Genomic DNA, 18,023 nt, shown 5'->3' on the forward strand with positions numbered 1-18,023 from the left:
TGCCATTTTTTAAAAAAATGAGCTCAAAAGCACTCCAACGATAAAAGTACTGAAAAACCCACAAAAAATCCTCCTGCTCCCCCCACCTCACTCGCGAGAAGCCAGGACAAACCAGAACAACCGCCCACATGTCCCGCAGTCTTCAGATCATCCCAGGACCATGGAAAAAAACAGGACAAAAGTGTAGGCCAATATCCTGGGGAAATGCAGGGATCTTCCCTGCCTGCTCCCGGGATCCCCTGTGCATCATGTGGACTCACAGGGACGATCCCTGGGATATCACCCCATCTACACATGCTCCATATGGTTGGTGCTTATCATCAGTTCTCCCAATAGCGTACAGCTAAAAAACTACAGAAGGCTATGCCTGGAGCAAGACCTTTAATAGAAATTGACTTGTGAAAATCTAGTTTATATTACATTTCAAGTGTTACAATGTTTTACAGAGAGCCACTATTTCTTGCTTAATATTAACTCACACTGAATAGGCCTGAGAAAAGATTCCTACAGTGACCCAATCATTCTTTATCTCTTCTTTCTCCACCCTTTCAACTGCCTGAATTCTACACATGATGAAATGTCACCTATTTCACACTGGGGTTGCAATACACAGTTACCTTGGAGTAAGTCCTATTAAACTCAGTTTGGCTTGCTTCTGGTTAGACATGCATGGAATTTCACTTCATGAGGCTGCATTGGATAGGAAAAAAATGAATCTGAGTGCTAAAAGTTGAAATTGTAAGCAAACGTCATTAGTAATATTTAGATGTTTTCCCAGTCCTTGCACAATCCTGTGTACGCTACCTGTGGAATGTTGGGAGTTGTAGGACTTTTTTCTGTCTAAACATACCTAGGATTGCACCTTTTGTCTCCCTGACTAATCTTTCTTTACCGCATATTTCCTATTTTCTGTTTAGTCTAGCACTGGTGTATCCCCTCCTAACCACAGTGTTCTTTAGCTATTTTTTTCCTAATCCAGGACCTGTTTTCTTTAGAAAAATGGAAAATAATAGATTTTATTTTCTATTGATCTTGTATGAGGACAGCAAAAAGAATTACTACAAAGGAATCTGTACACATGTTAATTTCAAATACTTCCAATGTCTCACCTGTTCTTTATTCCAGTGATTTTAACATTAACATATTATGTAGAACAGGTTTGTCTTAATTGTGAGCTGTAGATTCACGTGACCAAGGCCATGCCCCCTTGGGGGTCAGTCATGTCAGGATGGACTCACCTTGGGAGCTAGACATGCAGGGGTGGACACACCTCCTTAAGGGCCAGCCATGGTGTCCTCCTTTTTGGTTTCCACACACTGCATGAAGAAGGGTGCCTTTGCAACCAGCCTATGGTAGTGGTTGTTTTTGTAATGTAGATACCACAATTCTACATCCAAAATTATTGTTTTCTGGAGAGAGATGGCTGGGAATTTAATCAGGACTTTAACACAAAAGTATTTAATATTATGTCGTTAATTCTGCACTGTGACAATATGGCGATTACATATTTCAAATTACTAACGTCAGTTCATTCCTTGCATAGATGTGCATCCTGTTTATGCATTTCCCTCCCTCCCTCCTTTCTTAAAAAAAAATACAACAAAACTATGTTGCTCAGAGTTCTTTCAGGAAATCCAGTTCAGAGTTGAAAAAAATGGCATTTGTTTAAGCTTCTATCTTTTTGTTAGGCATTCACAATAATGCATTTATTCTGTGCAAATAATAGCAGAAGGGAAGAAGAATTGGGATGCAATGTATAAAGTTATTGCACTGTACCATACTGATGGCATCTTGAGCTCTGGCAAACCCCTGGTGTACTAAGATCAGAATAGCCCACATACTAAGCAATAGAAGCTGGCATGTTGTAGCCACTTGGAGCAGATGCAACAGCACATCCCTGGCTGGCTAGGGAACTGGTGCTGGCTAGAAAATGATGTGACTGGGAATTGCTGTGCCTGGTATAACCAGCTGTGATTATACCAGAATTTGGATTTTATCAGAACTCTGTTCTTTTAAAAATAGTAGTTCTTAATATCGTGTTTTTATTCTTTTATTCTATCTGTTGCTCTCCACTCCAAAATCTTTTGGATGTGTGGCATAAAAACATTGTAAATAAATTAAACTAAAATAAAAAATATCAGGGGCAGCTGCATGTTCCTACATACATACCATACCATGTAGCATCCAGGTATATTTGTGAGTTGCTAGGCTTAGCTACTTGTGCAGTACCTGAGAAAGTTGTATCAGTTCCATACAGTAAGTTTATAGTGGATTAGTTCTTGGCTTTTAAGTGTTCATCAGAATTAATGTGTGCACAAGCGCGCGCACACACACAAACACACACACAGGTGTGTGTGTGTATATCTATATATAACTTTATATATACTCTGATTGTGTGTGTGTGTGTGTGTGTGTATTCATCTCTGTTGGATTGGGAAGGTTAATTGCACACCAATCATGTGTTTACATGCACAATTCCCCATCCAGATAGGAATATGTACATGGATATCTTGTTCCATTCAGCTATAGCCCCTTGTTGGTTTAGCACTAAGGAATACTAGGAGTTGTAGGACTTCATTCAGTCTAAACATGCATAGGTTTGCACCCTAAATTAGGGACCTAGTCACCTCCAAGCTCCCCACCTAGTGAGCAGACTGCCCTTCCCCTTCCTCCCCTCCCCATGGTTGATTTAGTATTGGAGCCTAGAAAGCCCCCCTTTTTAATGTATTGATTGATTCTTATCATTTTTTGTCTTAACTAATAGCTTTCTTTTTTATTTTTCCTCCCAGTTTCCTCATAGTGCTGGTCTGCCTTATATTCAGTGTGCTTTCCACGATTGATCAATATCAAGCTCTGGCCACTGGGACATTATTTTGGATGGTATGCATATGAATATTTGCTTAAACTATGTATAATTTGCATGTATATTTGGAAGAAAATTGAATTAGGACATATATTTGTATTTGATGCATTCTGATTTGCTAAAATGTCCAAGTGCTGTAACACAGAATCTAGTTAGTAATCTCTTCATGTGCTTATCTGTTGACTCAAAAACAAAAGGAGGAGAGCATCCAAACCAGGTCTGAAAAAGGAGAAACAGGTTCTTAGGATGCAAATAATGAATTATTTGCATCCTGAGAACCCGTTTCTTCTTTTTCTTATTGTTAAATCAGCAACAACCTCTTTTTACTTTAATTGGCTCTAAAGCTCTGGCGTGGGCTGGTCCATGAAGTCACGAAGAGTCGGAAGCGACTGAACGAATAAACAACAAAAATGTCATTAACTGTGTTTCCAGATGAGAGGGCTTCTAGTGCTACCAATCAAAAGGCACTGTGCATTGATTCTGTCTTTCCCACTTTAAGGGTTTTCTTGTTTTTGTTTTTAAAGATCTCTTACAATACCTGGCATGCTCCAGCTTGCATGGCTGGCTGGAGGAATACTTGGAGTTGTAGGACTTTATTCTGTCTGAACATGCATAGGATTATACCCTTACAGATTTTGTGTGTGTAAGGAAACACAGGAAGGTTACAAATGGAAGATGATGATATCTGGAACCCTCCCCCATAAAATTCTGTGAATGAGGCAGGGTGATCACACTATAAAAACTTAACCTGGAAGCACCATACCTCTAAGAGCAGGATATACAAGTTAGAGCCATTAGGGCAAGATCTCTTTCTCCCATCCAGGATCAAAATCTTTGTGAGTCTGATGCTTGACCTGAGCCTACAGAATGTAGCTTAGAAAGTGAGGATGCTGCATTTGATTTTGGCATAACTGCTCATTAGAGTATCATGAAAGGTCATTCACAGAGGTTCTTGCAAATATGTGTTGGTCACTGCTTAGTTCTGAGGCATATATACAAATCTGGTTTTGCAACTAGCCTGGTGCAACTGTACATGCTCCAACATTGAGTGTATGCACCGATGCTTACCAGTACAACAATGTTCATGGCCCCTGACTGCCATGTCTGAGCATTCAGACACAAGTGTGTTCAGTAGATGTGCCGCGTCTTCCAAGGTAAACTGTGTCAGATTCATGGGATGCCTCCTAATAGCTACATAAGCAGCCCTGCCCAGCTATTGTATTCCTTGCTAGCATTACAGCAGACGTTACTGGTATTGTATTACCTGACTTAATTTCTTGGGGCAAGCCAACATCTATATTTCATTTGACTGGCTATTCTTTGGGCACTTAGTCTTGCAGTTGCTTTTTTTTAATGTTGGGAATTCCCTATTATATGTGTATGAATATTTAATGTTGGCAAAACCTTAGCCTCCATTTTCCAGAGGCTTAACTTTCAGAGTTCATGTTCACATGTACAATAGGGCCAGGGTTTATTTTTGTTTTTTTAAAAAATGACTTTCAGGTGGTGTTCGATATGTTTGTACAAAGTTGACTTGCTTTTTTGTCTTTTATCAATATGGATATATAATACAAAGCTGCTGTTCTTACCAGTTTTTAACATTTTATTGATGCTTGACCTACCTGGTTTTGTTTTGTATTTTACTGTGGGCCTCCATGAGCACCATTTTGTCCGAAAGCACAATACTCATTTAATTCTGTGAAAGGCCACCTGGAAAAATGTGGCTTTGAAGGAGAGATCTGAAGCAAGTGACAAAGTTGGTGTCATACAGATGTTCTGGGTGGCACTTCCAGGCATAATAGAAGGGCAGCCAGAGAGACAGGCTGAATTGTCTGAGGGAGCAGGAATTCTTTGGGTGTCCGAGGGCGCTGGAGGTGGAGGGCTGAAGAAATTTATTGGCAGGGATTTATTGGGATATAAGAACAGAGTGATAAGGGAGGAAAGGCCATGGAGGCCTTTGAAGATAAGGATGCTTGTGCTGAATCTGGGAGTGGCCTATAGGGTCATTCATTTAGTTTAAGTTAATTTATGTTTTACTGTTGGTTTCAGTTTATTGTCAAAAAAATTATCTTCCTCTATGCACTTTCCTCCTGAGACTACCCTGTTCGTGCTTTCTGGCCCTCTTGCTAGATATTAACGATAGCAGTCACTTGGTCAAGTGGGGTTTTTTTTGTATGAATTAGAGCTACCTGTTGTGATAAGTTTTCTCCACATGTGCTGTTAGGTTATACAAGATAAACGTTGCTGGATGGATGATTTGACAGTGTGGGTTTCCCCCTTCCTGAGAGGATGGCTGGAGCCATCTTGTCAGGCTTTTACCTATGAGGACATAGGTCTTGCCAGTAATGCAACATTCCTCCCTCACTCCCCACCCCCAAACTTTTTATTAGTCTTTGAGAGAATGATTTTTTTTAAAAAAAATTTGTAAAGTAGACTCTGGGCTATTCCAGTATCATGTGAACACTATGAGAGTTTCCCTTTCTCCTCTCCCCCTGCAGCTCCCTGCACACTCCCCAGATCTGCTCTGGAGGGTCCCCAACCCCTCTGGAAAAGATTTAGGGCCACTCAAGGCTGCAGAGAGAAGGGGAAGTCAAATCTGCCAGCAGCGTCTGTTCTGCTGCCCGTTAGATACAAAGTTTTATTATTACTGTGGATTTTCTGAAGCTGAAAAGCCATAGATCAGCCTTCGGCAACCTGGTGCCTTCAAATATTCTGTACTTCAACTTCCATCTGCCACAACCAACATGGCCAGTGGCCAGGAATTCTGGGGGTTGTAGCCCAAAACATCTGGAGAGTACCAGACTGGGGAAGGCTGCCTTAGGCCATTTCTTCACCTGCCTTTTTCCAAGGATCGTCCCGGGATCATCCCTGTGCATGCAAATGACACACAGGGGATCCCAGGAGCAGGCAGGGACGATCCCTCCATTTTCCTGTGATAATCCTTAGGTGTAGATAGGGCCTGTGATGAAAACCACACATCAATATCAAGGAGAAATCGGAAATTGTGGTGCAAGGAAGCTGGTGAGTCTGGATGCAGAAATGGAGACCAAACAAATGAGGTTTCCTCCTGCTGTGTAAATACAAACTTGGGAAGTCGGCTGGATGTCACATCTTGTTACAGCACTTTCATCATAGGAGAAAACAGAAAACAGAACTTAAAATAAAAAAATAAACAAATCAAAATTTAGCAAGCTTTTTAACTCTGTAGGAACATCATGCACTTCAGAGTTGAAAAAGGAAGCCAAGGGACACCTAGTGATGAGGATTTTGATGGAACAACAGGGAAAGTTAAAGTGAGACCTGGAAGAGTACGAGGATTATTGTTTCATTTTTTCTCTTAACCCCAAGTGTTATACAGTGTAATGACATGTATTATTGTCAGTAAAATAAAAATAAAACCCAGAACAAGCTTGTTTTAATTTGAGCTTCCCTGGACCCCAGTGGATGCACTCTAACATCACAAAATCAGCCCTTGATAGGTCAGTACTGAATGCAAAGCTTACATGTGTTCACGTTTTGCTCCCTGAATGAAGTTCTTCTGTGATTAAACAGGGAACAGCTTCTCAGTTGGCCTTGGGCTATCAGCCCATGTTTTCTTTTAATGATTCTCCAGTTCTGTTCTGAGCTTCTGCTCTGTGGTGGTCAAAGGGTCAGTGCTTTAGACATTGCAAAAACTACGCTGGCCAACATACTGTCTGTGTGTGCTTTAAAGAGGAAAGATATTTCTAGCATCTCTATAGTACTTTGAAAGTGTTCAAAGAAAGGTAGAGCCACAGCACAGTACAGCTAAAGTTATTAGATTGCAGGGTCTTGCTATTTACTGTGTAATCTGTACAGCACCATGTACATTGATGGTGCTATATAAATAAATAAATAAATAATAATAATAATAATAATAATAATAATAATAATAATAAGTTAAGCACTTTTATTTCCAAATGATTTTAATGGTAGAATTAAGCACATGGCTTAGTCTGTTAAAATCCATGAAGCTTTGAAGAGTTTAGGTGACTGGATTTTACCCAGTATTTGGGGTTGTGATGCTTCATAAATTGTTGACTTCTGGTAATTTCTTTTCTTTGCTCTCCTGAGATCGACAAGAGGTTGCAGGACTATTTTTGTGCCACCAGGTGGTGGTGTAGTAGTATCTTGGCTCTCAAGCTGGCAATTATTCAACACAAGCTAAAATTGAATCACAGTCTGTGACTGGATCACCATGCTGTAGGGTATATGTACACTTGGCATGCTTAAAATATTGGTGTAAGAGAATTTTGGACATGACTCATAAAGAGAATGAGGCGTATTTGTGTAAAAATTGTTTTTGAGAGTTCAATATTTAAACTATGGAAAAAGTAAATTCAAGGACGTATTCTCCCTGCGAGACTATATTTTTCTTTTCTTTTCATAAGCAAGGGTTTTTATGGTGCCAAGACACAGCAGAATGTTGTTATCTCAGCATGATCTAAGAAAATCCAAGCACACGTTCCAAGTGGATTAAACATTCTTCTGAACAGAGGGATATTTAGTGGGCCTGAAAAAGCTATTTTCTCTCAGGAATCTCATTTTGTTGTCAGTTTCGGTCCCAGAATTATAATGGTACATTAAAAAAAAAAAAGACGAAGAAAAAAAGAGAGAAAATACATAACGTATGTGCAACATTACATGTGTTAGATTACTTTTCTTCTCTTCAGCCTTAACTCTTGCTAATGCAGGCCAAAATGTTGCTTTAAAAGTGTCTACAAGTCCTTTCAGGTTTCCTTTTCATTGTAGCTTTTACTATTAACGTTTTTGGCAGAGATTATTGTTTTCAGTAATGTATTAAAGAGAAACTGGGGCAGAGTCAACATTAAAAGAAGCCTGAAGGGTCCTCTCTTTTCAGGATAAGAAAGCGGGTTGTTTTGTGGGGTTATCTGGATCTTTGGTTTGTTTCTACTACTTTGCATAATATGTGGACAGCTTTGACCTCCCTTTACCAAAGAATGAAACAATATAATGCATGCTTCTTATCCAATATTGTGAACTTTGTTATTCATAAGGTTTATTTCCTTCTAAAAAAATGTTTGAGTTGTTGTTGTTATTATCTTTATTTATATCCCGCCTTTTGTCCAATGCTGCGCCTCAAGGCAGCTAGTTGTTAGCTTGAGGATGGCAAATTGATAACAGATGACAAAGAAAAGGCTGAAGTGCTCAATTCCTACTTTGCCTCGGTCTTCTCCCAAAAGCGGGTCTATGACCACCCCTGGAAAAAGTGAAGCAGAAGTTGAGGGGGTAGGATTGCAGTTTGAGATTGATAAACAAATGGTCAAAGAACACCTAATTTCCTTGAATGAGTTCAAATCTCCAGGGCCCGATGAACTGCATCCTAGAGTAATGAAGGAGCTAGCGGAAGAACTCTCAGAACCTTTGTCTATTATCTTTGCAAAATCATGGAAGACGGGTGAGGTGCCGGATGACTGGAGGAGGGCTAACGTTGTCCCTATCTTCAAAAAGGAGGAACCTGGGAACTACAGACCAGTCAGTCTGACACCCATCCCTGGAAAAATTCTGGAGCAGATTATAAAGAAGTTAATCTGTAAACACCTTGAAATCAATGCTGTGATCACTAGAAGCCAACATGGATTTGTCAAGAACAAGTCCTGTCAGACTATTTTGATCTCATTTTTTGATAAGGTAACCTCCCTTGTGGACTGTGGGAATGCTGTGGACATCATATATCTTGACTTCAGCAAAGCTTTCGACAAAGTGCCCCATGATATTCTGATTAAGAAACTAGCTAAAAGTGGGCTAGACGGAACAACTATTAGGTGGATTCACAGTTGGCTACAGAATCGGACTCAAAGAGTATTTATCAATGGAACCTTCTCAAACTGGGGAGAGGCAACGAGTGGGGTGCCGCAGGGCTCAGTCCTGGGCCCAGTGCTCTTCCACATTTTTATTAATGATTTGGACGAGGAGGTGCAGGGAACGCTGATCAAATTTGCAGATGACACAAAATTGGGTGGGATAGCTAATACCCCGGAAGACAGAAACAAACTTCAAAGTGATCTTGATAGGCTGGAGTGCTGGGCTGAAAACAACAGAATGAAATTTAATAGGGATAAATGCCAAGTTCTACATTTGGGAAATAGAAACCAAATGCAAAGTTACAAGATGGGGGATACTTGGCTCAGCAATACTACAAACGAGAAGGATCTTGAAATTGTTATAGATCGCAAGCTGAATATGAGCCAACAGTGCGATATGGCTGCAAGAAAGGCCAATGCTATTTTGGGCTGCATTAATAGAAGTATGGCTTCCAAATCATGTGAGGTACTGGTTCCTCTCTATTCAGCCCTGGTTAGGCCTCATCTAGAGTATTGCGTCCAGTTCTGGGCTCCACAATTCAAGAAGGACGCAGACAAGTTGGAGAGTGTTCAGAGGAGGGCAACCAGGATGATCAGGGGTCTGGAAGCAAAGCCTTGTGAGGAGAGACTGAAAGAACTGGGCATGTTTAGCCTGGAGAAGAGAAGATTGAGGGGAGACATGATAGCACTCTTCAAATACTTAAAAGGTTGTCACACAGAAAAGGGACAGGATCTCATCTCTATCCTCCCAGAGTGCAGGACACTTAATAATGGGCTCAAGTTACAGGAAGCCAGATTCTGGCTGGACATCAGGAAAAACTTCCTGACTGTTACAGCAGTACAACAATGGAACCATTTACCTAGGGAGGTTGTGGGCTCTCCCACACTAGAGGCATTCAAGAGGCAGCTGGACAACTATCTGTCAGGGATGCTTTAGGGTGGATTCCTGCATTGAGCAGGGGGTTGGACTCGATGGCTTCACACGTTATAGATATCCCTATGTGGAATAATCTTCTATGTAGGAATTGACATTCAACTTGGGTGTAGACTAGGGGTGTGATCCGCTCCGATTAGGAGCGTAGAAGCAGTAGCGGATTGGCCTGCTCCGCCTTACCCAGAGGCGGAGTAGGAGCGGACCGCGGACCCCTAGAAGCAAGGCGAAGAGAAGCGACCATTTTTCGGAGCTCCTAGTTCAGGCGGAGCACTCCGGTCGCCATCTTGAAAACATTTCGCCATAGGATTGCATTGCGGCAAATATTCGCGCATAACTAGGTTGTTTTTGAAGCTATCGTTCTGGAAATTCTTGTGCTCAGAGAGTCGTGGATGGGGGTCATTTTGAGACCACTCTCACCTCTCTGCGTTGTGTGGGTCGCGTGCTATATTTTTTTGAAAATCGTGTCAACCGCGCGGCTCAAACTGCGTTTTCGGCTTTTCGCCCATAGGATTGCATTGAGGGAAAGAATCGGGGATAACTGGGGGGGGGTTTAAGCTATCATTCTGAAAATTCTTGTGCACAGAGAGTCGTGGATGGGGGTCATTTTGAGACTACTCTCAACTTTCTGCGTTGTACGGGTCGCGCGCTAGAAGTTTTTAAAAAATCGGCGGGAAAAATACCTTTTTCAAAGGGCTGAGGGGCAGAGTCAGCTCCCGGTCATGATGATCCCAAAGTTAGAGGAGGGCATAGGCAAAACAGGTAACTTGGGATTCTGGGAAACTTCTCTTTCTTCATCTGAACGGGCTTTTCCCCGTGTTTTTTAACACAGTAGCCCCACCAAATGCACAAACACAACCTGAAATCATATACTAAGCCAAGAATAAGAGATAGAAACACAGCACTGCTCCCCACCCTAACTTTGGGGAACAACTGAAAAGATGTGGTGCAAGGGGATGAGCTCCCCTAGGGCATCTCATTGTGGACGTGCCCCCACTCTCTCCTGCACTGGAAGGCCATTAGAGCCTTCCAAAGAGAGTAAAACGGTGGAGCAATGCCTATCATGAGTTGAAGTGAATGTTCACTTTTTAGTGGTGGAGCGATGCCTGTTATGAGTTGAAGTGAGCGTTTACTTCTTAATCTCAGAGCTGTTGGTGGCTGTCTTGAGTTGAACTGGCAGCTGCTTCCCCCTCCCCCGGGCACGTCCCCCTATTGCTGGTAAAAGACAGATATAGCCTTTTTTTAAAAAATCTTCTTGCTGTTTATTCAGCAACACTGCTGCTTTTAATTCCACCCCTCCTTTGTTTATTTATTGATTTATTCCATTTTATATGCATTACTGGCTTATCCTTGGCTCACTTCCTTATGCCCCCAGAAATGCCAGCTGCATGCCTGCCTGCCTTCCCTCCCTCCTCCCCTGCCCACCTCGCAGGGATGTTGTGTGTGTGTGGCTTTGACTCAGGGGAGAAGTCCTTCCTGCGCTCACTTGGAGTTTTGGAAGTTCCAAATTTTGCAGGTTTAAGCCCCGCCAAAAAACAGGGGATGATGGGACTGCCTTGAGTCTCGGCGTGCGTATGTATCCCTGGATAAGCTTTCATGGTGGTGAGTTTGAGGTTTTTTTTTAACGTGCAAAATTGACGGAGCTATGGAAAGGGGTGTTGGATTTTCATAAATTCCCCAAAAATCAGGGGATGATGGGACTGCCTTGAGTCTCGGCGTGCGTATGTATCCCTGGATAAGCTTTCATGGTGGCGAGTTTGAGGTTTCTAACGTGCAAATTGACGGAGCTATGGAAAGGGGTGTGAATGGGGTGCCCGATTTTCAAAAATTCCCCAAAAATCAGGGGATGATGGGATTGCTTTGAAACTTGGCGTGCGTGTGTATACCCCCATGAGGTGTCATGGTGCCAAACGTGAGGTTTCTAACTTGAACAGAAAAAAAGTTGTATAATTTTTTAGCTTTCAATGCAAGCCTATGGGGGGGGGGGGAAACGGAGCTCCGGATCCGGAGCTCCGAGCTGGGCGGAGCGGGGGCGGGGCGGAGCGGCCCGATCCGGAAAATGGCGGATCTGCAAGTGAAGCGGAGCGGGGGGTCCGTGCACACCCCTAGTGTAGACTATTCTTTTTGCAATGCATACCTAAAGATCGTCGCATCTTACTATCTACTCATAGGCATTGCATTAATTTCAACATAGGAATGCTTTCAGTGCAGGAATTTGATCATGTCTGAAAAACCCCAAACTGGTTGCAGGACTGTAATCCATAGATGACAGACTGACAGTTCTTTAACTAGGGTGACCATATGACCAGATTTGCCCTTATTTGCCCAGGTTTTTGGTGACAAATCCGGGAGGGGGAGGGGAAATCCGGATTTTCCATAGAGCAGCTCTAATGGGACTTAACAAAAATGCTTATAACTCTGTCATTTTTTAAGATAAAGACATGAAACTTGGCACGATGGTAGCTCTTAGGAAGGGCTTTAGTCATACCAAATTTGAAACAGATCCGTTTATCCATTGATTTTTTAGGAATTTTTTAAAAATTGAGGTTTTAAAATTATTATTTTGAAAATCGTCATTTTTAAAGATAAAGAGATGAAACGTTGCACCATGATAGCTTTTAGGAAGAGCTTTAGCCATACCAAATTTGAAACAGATCTGTTCATCCATTGATTTTTAGGAATTTTTTAAAATTTGAGGATTTAATTTTTTAAAAAAAAATGTTTTTTTAAAGATAAAGAGATGAAACTTGGCACCATGATTGCTCTTAACAAGGACTTTAGCTATGCCAAGTTTGAAACAGATCTGTCCATCCATTGAGTTTTAGGATTTTTTTTAAAGTTTGAGGTTTTAAAATTATTTTTTTAAAATGACAATTTTAAAGATAAAGGGCAGAAAGTTGGCACCATGATAGCTCTTAAGGAGTGATTTAGCCATGCGAAGTTTGAATCAGATCTGTTCATCCATATTTTTTTTTAGGATTTTTTTAAAAGTTCAAAGTTTTAAAATTATTTTGTTTTAAAACTGCTGGAGCCATATCCTTCAAACTCAGGTTGTCAAACCTCCTCTTTGGGGTGTTGCACATTGAGCAGTTTCAGCCCTTGGCATTAAGGGGATCTCCAGTCTTTAGGTAAGAAGTCTTGGGCAAGCAGGGCACCTTTCCTGTTGCAGATTTGGTGGGCAATTGGGTACCTGTAGCTCAGCAGAGGCAAGGCATCCACAAATCAAAATGACATTGAATCTCTTACTTGTTCTTTATTTCAGTGATTTTAACATTAAGATGTTGTGTAGAACAGATTTGTCTTAAATGTGTGCTGTAAAATCGGACATGTGACCAAGGCTATGTTCGGGTGGGCACGCCCCCTTGGTGCTGGACACGCCCCCTTGGGGGCCGGCCATGTTGTCCTCCTTTTTGGTTTCCAAATTATGGTCACCCTATTTAAATCATTAAGCTTTCAGAAAGGTGGTGAATATTTCCTTCATTCTGTCTTGTCAGAACGCCTTGATAATAGTAGTAAGCTGTAAGGTTGTTAATGTTTAGCTTCTTTCGGTGCTGCCAGTTGTGCTGATAGTGTCTGCCTGTGCTTGATTTTTAACAAGTTATCTGTTGTTTAACCTGTAGATTGGTTGGCTGAACTGCATTTGTAATTAATGGGGCTTTTCAGGCAAAATGGTAAGCCATGGTTAGGCTGCTAACCCTTTTGCAGCAAATGGTTAGTGGACATGTTTAAACTGTGATTATGTGGCCAACATGGTTAGGAATGGTTCACACAACGTGCTAAGCCGTAATGTTTAGCTCAAAATGCTTAACCGCCATGGTTTAGGTTATCGTCTGAACAGGGTCAATGTGTTCATTTCCTTAATGAAGGCATTTTTTCATACCCCTCAATAAAGGGGACATTTTTCTCCCATTATTGACATCAGCCCTTAAGGCTGGGGTCTCCAGTGTGATGTCCATGGGCACCAAGCAGCCCAAGGACACCTCTCTTGGCATCCATCAGGTTCCCTGACCTTCCTAATTTTAATTTTATTTATTAAAACATTTTTTTAAAATTTAATTGCCCGTTCCTACTGCAAAGCAAAGTGCTACACTCCAGCACTATTTTTATTTGTGTTCAGAAAACTGGTTTTGTGTTTTGGAGCTCAGATTTCTGTTCTGCCTTAGGCTCTTGGGCAAGTTCCTTTTCAGTTAGTCTCACCAGTTTGACTACTGAGAAATAGCAGTTTTGTGACCAGCCATGCCTACAATGGCAGCCATTTTATGAATGAGCAAGCCCCCACCATGACAACCATTTTGTGAGGGTGCCCATGCCCAAAATTCCAGTGCCCACTAATCCAAAAATTACCCCTGCTTCAAGAGCTGCTGGAAAAACAGCAAAATGATGAGGTAGAGTGTGTGTGTGTGTGTGTGGAGAGAGACAAAGAGAGAGAGATTTTGAAAAGAATGCAAAATAGGTTTCCTCTGCATGTACAAAATTACCACTTAAGGGATGGGGCAGGCTAGAACCTCCCCCTTGATGTATTAGCTTTCTATGAGCAGATATTACTGTATTTTTTTAAAAATGTGACCCCGCCCACCTAATCTGCAGTCAGAAGAGATACCTTCTATAAAGGATTTTTATCATGTAATTTTGCTGAACCTAAAGCTTGGTTCTTAAGAGGCAATCTGGTCTTCAAGATCCACCCAGGAATGCTGAAACTTGGAAATTAGATACCTGTGTTTTTTAATGTTTCATAAGAGTGCATGCATGCGCGCGTGCACACACACACACACACACACACACACACTGACACCACTACAGAGATTGAAAACTGGTAAGGAGGAATTTTGCTGTTCCTGTTGCAGAATGTTTTGCTGCAGTAGTTGCAGTGGCCGAAGGCACCTTTCTTTGACACTGGTGCTTATGTTAGCTGTAGCGTTTTATCCTCATTAACTTGAACAACAGTGAGGGTCAATGTAAAATGAGAGATTATTTTGGTCCAAAGAGCCTAATGCAAATATGCTGGGCCAGGTCTTCTTTTTTCTATTTGAGTATGAACACCTGAGTACAAAATACACAAGTGGCACATCAAATATATACTGTACCTGCATGTGGTAGCATTATTACTGTTTTAGCCTGACTGCTGCATGCATATGTTGGTTTGTTTATTAAGGAGGAACAGGGATAATACATGCAGGCATGAACAAAAATAAAACATCTAGCAGGTACAGGGCCTCAGACAATATTCTTCCAGAAACAGAACGTGTAATGAGATTGCAAGGTCAGAATACTGAAGAGACGAATGTGTGTATTTGCAGAAATGTTTGTAACACATTTGTAACCCCAGAATTGTTTGTAACCTCAGAATTGTTTGTTACAAAAAATGTTTGTAACCCGAGAATTGTTGTTTTTAAATGGATACTGTTGTTTTTATACTGTTTTTTATGTTTTTGATGGTTTTTAAATTTTGTATACTTTTAATGTTTACTATTTTTAATTGTTGTAAACCACCCAGAGAGCTTCGGCTGTGGGGCGGTATATAAATGTAATAAAATAAATAAATAAACAAACAAACATTGGGGTGGGGCAGAGTCATAGCAAAAGTACAGCTGAAATGTTGATAAATTTTTAAAGCTGAACTGCAATTTGTGTGCGTTGCTGTTTAGTTTATGCTACAAATTGCCATAGAGTGAAAGGATTCCATGCCCAAAATCTATAGGGGGCAGTGTTGAACCATATTGTGAGCAAAATGATATTAGGTTGAATGTAAATGGCTAAACAGTAGATTTTATTATGAATATATAATTCAGACAGTCTGAAATATAAACAGATAGATAGATACAGATATGAAAAGTAAACAAAATAACTGAGGGAGAATGAACGGTCAGTGTTAATTCTTAGCCCACAGCCTTTAAGCTCCTGCATGTTATAGTGTCTTAGTCAGTGGGGGTGGGAGGGGAGGGGAGACAGGGAAAAGAAGAAAGGTGGCAGATTTGTACCTCTGTAGAACAGTATCCAGCGTGTCTATATGCCTCCTGCAGTGCTCAGTTAGTCCCATCAAAACTCATTCATAACTGAATTTCCCTGTAAGGTCTTCAGGAGGAAAGAAAGTCTGAAGTCTGCAGGGTTACACTGCAATAAAAACTGCTCCAGGAAAAGGCTGTCAGATATAGATATATAATTATGAGAGCCATTGGGGTGCTGTGGTTAAATTTTTTATTTATTTAAAGCATTTGTATCCCTCCCTATATAACTAGGATCTCAGGGCGGCGTACAGATAAAAGCATACAGTATAAAACAATAAATATACACAGCTAAAAACAAATTAGCAGCCTTCCCCAGCCTGCCCTCCAGATGTGTTGGACTGCAACTCCCATCATTCCCAGTCAACATGCTGGGGAAGTCTGGGGTAGGCTGCCAGACTAAGGCCAGGTCCAAATCCCCTTAGCCATGAACCTCACTGGGTGACCTTGGACCAGTTACTATCTCTCAGCCTAACCTACCTCACAGGGTTACTGTGAGAATAAAATGGTAGTGTGCAAGACTAAAACAGAAAAAAAACAGTATTTAAGATTAATAATAGACATACAAGTACATTATTTGATGTGCTTTAATTGTTGTTACTAATATTAAAACCTGCTGTGGTTAATAATTATAGTAAAACCGGATTTACAACTACCTCTCATTTAAGGAAGAGAAGTGGAGGATGTGAGTTGAAGGAATGAATTAACAAACAAACGCACACCTTATTGCATACGGTACAGATCCTGAAATGGAAGGCTCTGGCCAGCATCTTCTTATATGACAGATTGCAATCCAGCACAGACTAATTGTGATCAGTTGTTGTTGCCATCTGCTGGCTGTTGTGTGACCTATAGGATATGACATGGTGATCTCAGTATAAGGACTGTAATGGAGCATCTGTGTTACAAAGGTCTACCAGCAGTGCTAATATCATTGTTGGCAAGCTGAGCCCAGGCAGCGTTCCCCAACCTGGTGCCCTCCACATGCTTTGGACTGCAGCTGCCAGCATTCCTGACCATTGGCCATACTGGCCAGGGCTGATGGGAATTGAAGTCTGAAACATCTGGAGGGCACCAGGTGAGGGAAGGTGGAACTAAAGGATGAAGGATGAATGGGTGGAGATTATCTGCTGCTGGAAAACAACAAAAAAGCAGCCACCACTGTCTTGCCAGCATTCAGCTGGAAGGACAGTTGTAGGTTTGGTGAGGATAGTATGGTAACAAAGGCAACATATATTTCATAAATTGTGCCTCTTGAGCTGTTAATTGTGAGGATTGGGTTTTCCACTGAGAACCCTTTTCCAATTCCTTGATGTGGAGTTTTTGAACCTTACTGCTGGATTTTGGTGTTTCATTTTAACTTTTGGTGGTTATATCAGAGCTCTACATGGGAAATAAAAAGTCTCATTAAGGAAACTGAGCTTTTAAGAGAGTGTTTTGCCATGGAATTAATACTGGGCTTATATTTTCATGTGGTATAAGTTGATATAGATTGGTTCTGTGTTAATTCACAGCAGCTAGAAAGATGCCCATGTGAGTTAAAAGAAACACAATCCAAAGGAAAAGCACTTTAAAAAATAGAATTGCTCAAAACCTTTTCAAAGTAGAACTGTGAAACCCACATACCTTTGCCTATTCTGGAAATACCACCAGATAAATGTTTACGACAGCAAATTTTATGTTGTGCAGAGCATCTGGGTGAGAATGTTCATGTTGAATAGAAATGATTTCAGCATTATAATCTTACTATATAATAAGCAGGCAAGAAGAAGAAAATGATCTGTTCCTGAGGTGGGGAGAGGAAAGCTAAGCCTGTTAAACATGGGCATATAGCAGAACCGAGCCCTAAGAAGGATCTTTAAACTTATCAGGATTAGCATGTAACACTTGCAAGTGACAGGTGTTTCCTTTATGTCTTGTCCAAAAGTCTGGGAAGTAGTTTGTCATTAAGTGCTACATTCAGTGTGTATCTCAATTTCAATATAACTGGAGGGCCCATGGCTTTGTTAGGTCCTTGTTTTTACATCTGACCTCAGCCAGCTGGAGTCTATTGTCTTAAGCGTAATGTAACAGCTGACATAACATAACGGATATCAAGCTGAAAAGCCAAGGCAGCGTAGTGAACTGATGAAAATGAGAGGAGAAAGGAATTGAGGGGTTGGGGGCGGGTATTACAGCATCCTAACTCAAAAGTGGAGGGCTGATTTTTGTTTTCCCTGGGGGAATTAGCCAGGAAATAATGAGATGAGCCTGCTGATGCTCTGTTTGCCATTGATTACATGTGATAGACTACCGGAGGCAGGTTTGGGTTTGCCAGCTGTCACTAGCTGGTAGCTATTGAATTGCCTTAAGTGGCCCTTGGTGCGGAAAGAAAGGCTGAAATT

The 18,023-nt window shown here is 41.2% G+C and overlaps 2 protein-coding genes across 2 annotated transcripts in view; one reads left to right on the forward strand and one right to left on the reverse strand.

The window, feature by feature from the left end:
* The window catches only part of CDKN1C (cyclin dependent kinase inhibitor 1C), a 471,039-nt gene that overhangs the window by 85,854 nt on the left and 367,162 nt on the right, over window positions 1-18,023 (reverse strand). The window lies entirely within an intron of this gene.
* Window positions 1-18,023, forward strand: part of KCNQ1 (potassium voltage-gated channel subfamily Q member 1) — a 366,961-nt gene that overhangs the window by 58,987 nt on the left and 289,951 nt on the right. The window contains exon 2 of the mRNA XM_063117169.1: window positions 2,790-2,880. Coding sequence (XP_062973239.1) covers window positions 2,790-2,880 — 91 coding nt within the window. The remainder of the gene's footprint in view (window positions 1-2,789; window positions 2,881-18,023) is intronic.

The sequence above is a fragment of the Elgaria multicarinata genome, chromosome 2 (assembly GCF_023053635.1).
Source record: "Elgaria multicarinata webbii isolate HBS135686 ecotype San Diego chromosome 2, rElgMul1.1.pri, whole genome shotgun sequence".
In the NCBI taxonomy this organism is placed as follows: domain Eukaryota; kingdom Metazoa; phylum Chordata; class Lepidosauria; order Squamata; family Anguidae; genus Elgaria; species Elgaria multicarinata.